The sequence below is a fragment of the Mustela lutreola genome, chromosome 5 (genome assembly GCF_030435805.1).
Source record: "Mustela lutreola isolate mMusLut2 chromosome 5, mMusLut2.pri, whole genome shotgun sequence".
In the NCBI taxonomy this organism is placed as follows: domain Eukaryota; kingdom Metazoa; phylum Chordata; class Mammalia; order Carnivora; family Mustelidae; genus Mustela; species Mustela lutreola.
The window spans coordinates 165646627-165656657 of NC_081294.1; the positions used below are offsets into that span (position 1 = coordinate 165646627).

At 36.1% G+C, this 10031-nt stretch overlaps 1 protein-coding gene across 1 annotated transcript; it reads right to left on the reverse strand.

The window, feature by feature from the left end:
* Positions 1–3433: 3433 nt before the first annotated feature.
* On the reverse strand, positions 3434–4393 carry LOC131831273 (olfactory receptor 2L2-like). The gene has a single exon (XM_059173417.1). It carries the CDS (start codon positions 4391–4393, stop codon positions 3434–3436), a length of 960 nt encoding a protein of 319 aa, XP_059029400.1.
* Positions 4394–10031: the final 5638 nt, after the last annotated feature.

Sequence of the window (10031 nt, forward strand, 5' to 3'; positions counted from 1 at the left end):
ACGACAAGGATATTCATTCTCACCACTCATGTTCAACATAGTATTAGAATTGCTAGCAATAACAATCAAACAACAAAGAGAAATAAAATGTATCCAAATTGGCGATGAAGTAGTCAAACTCTTTCTCTTCGCAGAAGACATGATTGTTTAGATGGAAAACCCAAGGAATCCACCCTGAAACTACCAGAACTCATACAGCAATTCAGTAACATGGCAGGATACAAAGTCGATATACAGAACTCAGTGGTTTTCTTATACACTAACAATGAAAATACAGAAAGGGAAATTAGAGAATCGATTCCATTTACTATAGCACCAAGAAGCATAAGATACCTGGGAATAAACCTAACCAAAGAGGTAAAGGGACTGTTCTCGAGGAACTACAGAGCACTCATAAAAGAAATTGAAGAAGACACAAAAAGTTGGAAGACCATTACATGCTCTTGGATCAGAAGAATAAACATTGTTAAGATGTCTATACTGCCTAAAGCAATCTATACTTTTAATGCCATTCTGATCCAAATTCCACTGGTATTTTCAAAGAGCTGGAGCAAATAATCCAAAAATTTGTGTGGAATCAGTAGAGACCCCGAATCACTAAGGAAATGTTGAAAAACAAAAATAAAACTGGGGGCATCACGTTACCTGATTTTAAGCTTTACTACAAAGCTGTGATCACCAAGACAGCATGGTACTGGAATAAAAACAGACTCACAGACAAGTGGAATAGAGTTGAGAGCTCAGATATGGACCCTCAACTCTATGGTTAATTAGTCTTCGACAAAACAGGAAAAAATATACAGTGGAAAAAAGACATTCTCTTCAATAAATGGTGCTGGGAAAACTGGACAACTATATGTAGAAGAATGAAACTCGACCGCTCTCTTACACTGTACACAGAGATAAACTCAAAATGGATAAAAAACTTCAACATGAGACTGAAATCCATCAGAATCCTAGAGGAGGACATAGGCAGTAACCTCTTTGATATCAGCCACAGCAACTTCTTTCAAGATATGTCTTTGAGGCAAGGAAACAAAAGTGATGATGAATATTTGGAACTTTATCAAGATTAAAAGCTTCTGCACAGCAAAGGAAACAGTCAACAAAACAAAGAGGCGACACACAGAATGGGAGAAGATATTTGCAAATGATAGTACAGACAAAAGGTTGATATCCAGCATTTATAAAGAGCTCCTCAAAGTCAATAGACACAAAACAGACAATCATATCAAAAAAATGGGCAGAATATATGAATAGAAACTTTTTCAATGAAGACATACAAATGGCTATCAGAAACATGAAAAAATGTTCATCATCAATAGCCATACGACCTCACACCAGTTAGAATGGCAAAATTTAGCAAGACAGGAACAACATGTGTTGGAGGGGATGTGGAGACAGGGGAACTCTGTTACACTGTTGGTGGGAATGCAAGTTGGTGCAGGCACTTTGGAGAACAGTGTGGAGATTCCTCAAGAAATTAAAAATAGAACTTCCCTATGACCCTGCCATTGCTCTACTGGGTATTTACCCCAAAGATACAGATGTTGTGAAAAGAAGGGCCATCTGTACCCTAATGTTTATAGCAGCAATGACCATGGTCGCCAAACTGTGGAACGAACCAAGATGTCCTTCAAATGACAAATGGATAAGGAAGATGTCGTCCATATACACTACAGAGTATTATGCCTCCATCAGAAAGGATGAATACCCAACTTTTGTAGCAACATGGACGGGACTGGAAGAGATTATGCTGAGTGAAATAAGTAAAGCAGAGAGAGTCAATTATCATATGGTTTCACTTATTTGTGGAGCAAAACAAATAGCATGGAGGACAAGAGTGATGGAGAAGAGAATGGATTTGAGGGAAATTGGAAGGGGAGGTGAACCATGAGAGACTATTTACTCTGAAAAAAAAAAATGAGGGTTTTGAAGAGGTGGGGGGTGGGAGGTTGGGGGAACCAGGTGGTGGGTATTGGAGAGGGCACGGATTGCATGGAGCCCTGGGTTTGATGCAAAAACAATGAATACTGTTACGCTGAAAATAAATTTAAAAAATCAAGAAAAAAAGCAATAAATAAACAGATTATCTACCATATAGCTTTATAATTATTTGTAATATAAAAGCATTTTAATAAATTTTGCCTTGAAATATAAGTATAATATATTGACATCTTGCTTTTAAAAAAAATACAAGAAGCACAACAATTACTCAATGAGTAAAAATAAATAATTTAGACTCATATAGCTTCTAATTTTTGTAGAAATATATAAGGCAGAAGAGAAAGTAGTATTAAAAAGGGTAAGAAAGAAATATAGTAAAAGACATAGACTGGCTTTGCCAATCAAGTTCAGTATTGAATCCACTAATCAAATTCACATTGCAAACAATTTGAAAGCATTAGGACATACCTAAGGACAGAGGCATTAGTGATGGACATAGGTAATTATTACCCAGTCATTCTGGTAGGGAACTGGGGAGGTTGCACAGAGTGAGAGGTATTGAATTAAGATCCCTGAAGGAAGTTCAGGCAAAGAGCAGAGAGGCACGTGACTTCTTATGCAGAAGTAATAGCCTGTTTAAATGTGCATAATTTGGAGAGAACATGACACCTGGAGATTCTGCAAACTGCCTGGCACTGGTGAAGCTTAAGCAGATGGTGGAATTTGTGGGTAGACTCACTAAAACATGTCATACAAGGCCTTTATGTCACATAGGAGAATCTGTAATTTACCCCATAAATTTTGGGAAGCCACTGATAAAGGATGAACCCCTGACAAGGAAAATGGGTTTCTGTACACAGACAAATCACACTGGTAGAATTGTGCATAAATCATAATAAAGGAAAAGGTCAGAGGTGGAACATTTGTATGCAATTATTGATAGAGATTATGGAAAGAAATGTGGAATGGATAAAAACAACCATGGTATTTAGGAGGTTAAAGGACATGGTTTATGGTTACCAGATGGGTAAAAGTGAGGATTGTTAGGAAGTGCTTATTTTTGCTTTATTCACTGGCTCAAAAACCTGGAAGTAATGGATATTTGGATGTTTGTTACTGATGAAAACTAAAAAGAGTTGTGATCTCAGAAAAAATTCTGTATTTTCTTCCCAAGCACATTATAATTGTCTTAGACCTTTTTCTATATCTAAAGGAAAGAGGGCTTTTCCATTCCAATTAATATGAAATGAAGTAAGATGAGGGGATTAGGTGAAAGCTCATATTCACATAGGGAATTGGTTGTGATTTAAACCTCTTAAAAATGGTATAGTTGTTCTTTTCTCTCTTTTCTGAGAATTCATTTGTTTTGTTATGTGAAACTGATATTATCACGAGATAAGAGGAGAGGAAATGGAGACACAGGGAGTCCCATTGTTTCCTCAGACCCTGCTGCCTCCAGGGATATTTGAACTTGGAAGTTCTGTGTCTAGTAAGTGAAACATGGAAGCCTATTCTGAATAGGACATTTCCTCAGTTCCTTCTTGATTGAGCCCACAACCTCCCTGTTCCTTAGACTGTAGATAAGAGGGTTCAGCATGGGAGTGAGGATGGTGTCAAACATAAAGAGACCCTGGTTCAGTATGGGGGTGTGAGAGGATCCAGGCCTCATGTATATCAGCATGGCTGGGCCGTAGTAAAAGATGACCACAGTCAGATGGGAGGAACAGGTAGCCAGGGCCTTACTCTTTCCCTCACGGGAGTTTATTTGCAGGACCTGCAGGAAGATTAGGGTGTAGGAGGTCAGGATGAAACTTACTGGGAGAAGAACCACAACAATGCTGGTCACTAGTACTCCTTTCTCATAGGCTGAGATGTCCTCACAAGATAACTTCAAGATGGCCTTGACCTCACAGAAAAAATGGTGGAGTTCCCGGGGGCCACAGAGGGGAAAGTGCATGGCATATGCTGTGTGGGCCAAAGATGCAAGAATCCCTCCCATCCAGGATCCAATGGCCATTTTCTGGGACACCTGGTGGCTGATAATAATTGGGTACTTAAGAGGATTGCAGATAGCCACATAGCGGTCATAAGACATGAGGGTCAAGAGTAGACACTCAGCAATCCCCAGAGTCAAAGTGAAGAATATCTGGGTTCCACAGCCAATCAGGGAAATCTTCCTTTTTCCTGAGAAAAAGTTAACAAGCATTTTTGGCACTATGCTAGAGATGAAAGCTAGGTCAATGAGAGAGAGCTGGCTAAGCAGGAAATACATGGAGGTGTGGAGGTGGGGATCTGCCCAGATGAGGAGGATCAGAGTGATGTTTCCTGTGATAGCCATGGTATAGATGAGGAAGACAAGAGAGACAAGGAGTCCTGGATGTCTCATCCCAGGAAAAAGGCCCAGGAGAATGAAGTCTGTGCTCAATGTCTCATTTACTGTCTCCATGCTTTCTCCTTAGCAACTTCACCTGAAAGACAGTGGATGATTTCATAATACATGAATATAAAGCAGGCCCATAGAAGACAGTAATTGACTACATAATATAAACTATTTCTCAGGGGAGCTGAAAACAGAATTTTCTTACTTCATAAAGATACTTAAGTCGCAGGACAGTAATTAACCAGAACATGAAATGGCACATTTTTTTTTTCCCCACCAATGCTCCAACACATTCTATATTTTCTTGTTCTACCTCAACTTTAGTTCTCCTCTTTCAATAAGCTAAATAATTCTTAAATTTATACAGCTGTTTCTGTTTTTGTTTTTGTTTTTTCATAATAATGGTTGTAGTCAAAATGATTTTGTCATAGTATAAGAATGCTCTAATAAAATATTTTTGTGATTCAGGTGTAACATATACTAAATATGTCACATGAACTAAACTATATTTTTGGAAACCCCAATATTATATATTTAATTTGTTGATGTTCCATCAGAATGTGGACTATTAAGTGTTCCAATACACACTCATGCCTCAATAACATTTATCTGTTCAGTAGAATGGGTTTTGTTAGTCTTCCTTTGTTATCTGTATTCAGAGACTCGAAGAGCAGCCAGCTTAAATTCAATGCCTTTAAGAAAGTGTAGAAAGGACACATTTTTTTCCTCTTCAATTGAATTATATTTGGTAGGTGATGTTAGATTAGCTTAAGAGGTGCAACATACTTATTGGACAACTTGATAGGTTATGCTAAATCATCACAAGTGTAGCTATTATCTGTCATCATATGAATCTATTTTGATACCATTGACTATATCCCCTATTCTGTACCTGGAAGGCTGTACCTCCCATTCTCCATCACCCATATTTTCCCATCTCTGCCACCCTTTCCCAGTTCCAGGCATAACCAGCTTGTTGTACATATTTATGGATCCATTTCTATTGTATTTTTGTTTGTTTGTTTCTTCATTTTTTTATTTTTTAGATTCCACATATCAATGATAGCATATGACATATATCTTTCTTTGCCTGACTTATTTTACTTAGGATATTACCTTCTAGGTTTGTTCATATCACAAATAGCAATAAGAGAAGGAAGTTAAGTAAAAGTCATGCAGATTGGTATGAAAAAAGTAGAATTGTCACTATTTATAGATGACATAATAATAAACAAACACCCACTATACTAAAGACTCCACCAGAAAACTATTACAAATAATAAATGCAGTCAGTAAAGTTGCAGAATGCAAAATTTATAGATATAAATCTTGCATCTCTCTGCACTAATGGCAAAACGGCTGTAAATTAAAATTAAACCAATTTCATTTAGAATTTCACCAAAAAGAATAAATTACCTAGGAGTAAATTTAGCCAAGGAGTTGAAAGAACTATATGCTAAAAACAAAAGAACATTGTTGAAAAAAATTGAAAAAGTCATAAAAAAATGGACAGATATTCCGTGCTCATGGACAGGAAAAATTAATATTGTTAAAATGCTTATATTACACAAAGCAATTTACAACTTCAATGTAAGCCCTCTCAAAATGCAATATAATTTTCAGAAAACTAGAATAAATAATGCTACAATTCGTAAGGAATCATAAAAGACCCCAAATAGTCAAAGCAGTCCTGAGAAATGAGAAAGTTGAAGATATCATAACCCCACGTTTCAAAATATATTACAAAGATATAACCATCAGAACAATGTGGTCCTAGCACAGAAATGGACACTTAGATTAATGAAAAAGGATGGAGAGGCCAGAAAAATATGCACACATATGAGGTCAAATAATCTATGAGAAAGGAGGTAGGGATGTGCAACGTGAAAGAGACAGTCTATTGAATAAATAGTTCTATAAAACCTGGACATCCAAATGCAATATAATGAAATTGAAGCACTTAAACTATACATGAAAGTAAACTAAAAATGAATTAAAGACTTAAATTAGTGACCTCAAACCATAAAACACATACAAGAAGGCATAGGTAATAATTTCATTGACATTGGCCTTAGCAACATTATTGTAGATGTGTCTCCTCAGGAAAAGAAACAAAAGCAAAAATAAACTTTTGGGATTACATCAAAATAAATATATTTTTCACAGGGAAGAAAACTATTAATGAAACAAAAAATGTAGCCTAGTGAATATGAAAAATGCTTCCATATTATATGTCTGATAGGAGGTCAATTCTTAAAATGTATAAAGAACTTATACAACTCAATATCAAAATATATAAATAAATAATCAAGAAGGCCCAAATCTCCACATATAAGAGTGAAACTTGGAAATCTCAGAACACTATATCATACTTGAAGGCTCTATCTAACAAGATCTAACAATTGTAAATATTTATGCCCCAAATATGGGAGTAGCCAATTATATATACAAATTACTAACAAAATTAAGGAAACCCATTGATAACAACAGAATAACATTAGGGGATTTAACACCCCTCTCACAACAATGGACAGATCATCTAAGCAGAAGATCAACAAGGAAAGAAGGACTTTGAATGATGCACTGGACCTGATCAACATCACAGATATATTCAGAACCCTCAATCCTAGAACAACAAATACTCATTCTTCTCAAGTCCACATGGAACATTCTCCAGTATAGGTTACATCCTGGGTCACAAAGCAGGTCTCAAATAGTACAAAATATTGGGATCATTCCGTGCATATTTTCAGACCCAAATACTTTGAAACTAGAAATCAATCCCATGAGACAATTTGGAAAGAAGGGAAATACATGGAGGCTAAATAGCATCCTACTAAATAATTAATGGGACAACCACAAAATTAACTTTGAAAGAATTAACAAGATTGATAAACACCTGGCTAGACTTATCAAAAAGAGAGAGAGAGAGAGAGAGAGAGAGAGAGAGAGAAATGACCCAAATTAATAAAATCATTAATCAAAGAGGAGACATCACACACAATACCAAAAATACAAACAATTATAAGAACTTATTATGAGCAGCCATAAGCAAGCAAGTTGGGTAATCTGGAAGAAAAAGATGCATGCCTACAGATGTATAAACAAACCACCAAAACTGAAACAGGGAGAAATAAAAAACCTGAGCAGACCCATAACCACCAATAAAATTGAAACAGTAATCAAAAATCCCCCAACAAATACAGTCCAGGGCTAGATGGCTCCACAGGGGCATTCTACCAAACATTTAAAGAATTAGTATCTATTCCTCTGAAACTGTTCCATAAAATAGAAATGGAACAAAAGCTTCCAGATTCATTCTATAAGGTTAACATTACCTTGATCCCAAAACCAGATAAAGACCTCATCCTAAAGGAGAATTACAGACCAATATTCCTGATGAACATCGGTGCAAAAATTCTCACCAAAATACTAGCCAGTAGGATCCAAAAGTAAATGAGAAGGATTATTCACCATGACCAAACTGGGATTTATTCCTGGGTAGAAATGGTGATTCAACACAACATATCAATCAATGTGATATACAACATTACTTTAATTTTTTTTCAGTGTTCAAAGATTCATTGTTTATGTACCACACCCAGTTTTCCATGGAATACGTGCCCTCCTTAATATCCACCAGCAGGCACACTACATCATTAAAAGGAAGGACAAGAACCATATGATCCTCTTAATTGTGCAGAAAAAAAAAATTGACAATGTACAACATCCTTTCTTTTTTTTCTCTTTATTTTAAGATTTTATTTATTTATTTGACAGAGAGAGAGAGTGAGAGAGAGAACAAGATGGGGAGTAGCAGGCAGAAGAGGGAGAAGCAGGCTCCCCAGAAAGCAGAGGGAGCCTGATGTGAAACTTAATCCCAGGATCCCGGAATCATGACCTGAGCCAAAGGATGTCACTTAACTGACTGAGACAACCAGGTGCCCCTACAACATTCTTTCTTGATTAAAACTCTTCAAAGTATAAGGATAGAGGGAACATACCTCAATATCATAAAAGCCATCTATGAAAAATCCACAGTGAATATCATTCTCCATAGAGAAAAACTGAAAGCTTTTACCCTGAGGTCAGGAACATGACAGAATGTCTACTCTCACCACTGTTGTTCTACATAGTATTTGAAGTCGTGTAGTGCAAAAACAATGAATTCTGTTACACTGAAAAGAAAAAAAAAAGTCTTAGCCTCAGCAATCACACAACAAAAAGGAATAAAAAACATCTGAATAAAAATACATTTGATCTTATCCAAAAGGCCAAGAAGCGATAACATCTGAATAAAAATAAATACATACATACGTACATATATACATACATAAATAAATAAAATAAATAAAAGTCAAATTCTCACTCTTTGCAAAAGACATGATACTGTTTGTGGAAAACCCCAAAGACTTCACCCCAATATTGCTAGAACACTACAGGAATTCAGCAACGTGACAAGATATAAAATCAATGCACAGAAATCAGTTGCATTTCTATACATTAACAATGAGACAGACAAAAAAATTCAAGAGTTGATCCCATTTATAATTGCTCCAAAATCCATAAGATACCTAGGAATATACCTAACCAAAGAGGTAAAGGATCTGTACTCAGAAAACTATAGAACACTCATGAAGTAAACTGAGGAAGACAAAGAAATGGGAGGGGAGTTCCTCGTTCATGTATTATAAGAACAAACATTGTTGAAATGTCTCTGATACCTATAGCAATCGATATATTCAATTGAATCCCTATCAAAATATCATTAACTCTTTTCACAGTGATGAAATAAATGATCTAAAATTTCTATAGAATGAGAAAAGACCCTGAATCTCCAGAGAAATGGTGAAAAAGAAAACCAAACCTGGGGACATCACAATGTCTGACTTCAAACTGTACTACAAAGCTGTGGTCATCAAGACAGCATGGTACTGGCACAAAAACAGACATATAGATCAGTGGAACAGAATAGAGACCAGAGGGTCCATTTCTATGGTCAACTAATGTTTGAGAAAGCAGGAAGGAATATACAACGGAAAAAAGAAAATACCTTCAAAAAATGTTGATGGAAAAATTGGACAGCCACATGCAGAAAAACAAAACTGAGAAGTTGTCTTACACCACACACAAAAATAAACTCAAAATGGATGAAAGACCTCAATGTGAGACAGGAACCCATCAAAATCCTAGAGGAGAACACAGGCAACAACCTCTGTGAACTCAACTGTGTAATTTCTTGCTAAATACATATCCAAAGGCAAGGGAAACAAAGGCAAAAATGAACTATTGGGACTTAATCAAGATGACAAGCTTTTGTACAGCAAAAGAAACAGTCAACAAAACCAAAGACAAATAAAGCAATGACTGAAGATATATGCAAATATCTCATCAGATAAAGGGCTAGGATCCAAAATCTACAGGGGCCTTATCAAACTCCACACTTAAAGAACAAATAATCCAATTAAGAAATAGGCAGAAGACACAAACAGACATTTCTACAAATAACACATAGAAATGACACACACATGAAAAAATACTCAACATCACTGTGCATCAGATAACTACAAATCAAAACCACAAAGAGATACCACCTCACAGTTGTCATAATGGGAAACATATAACTAGTTCAGGAAACATCAGATATTGGAGAGTATGTGGAGAAGGGGGAACCCTCTTACACTGCTGGTGTGAATGCAAATTG

Bases quoted from the DNA above. Each gene is read 5' to 3' on its own strand.
- LOC131831273 (XM_059173417.1), bottom strand. From the start codon at position 4,393: ATGGAGACAGTAAATGAGACATTGAGCACAGACTTCATTCTCCTGGGC.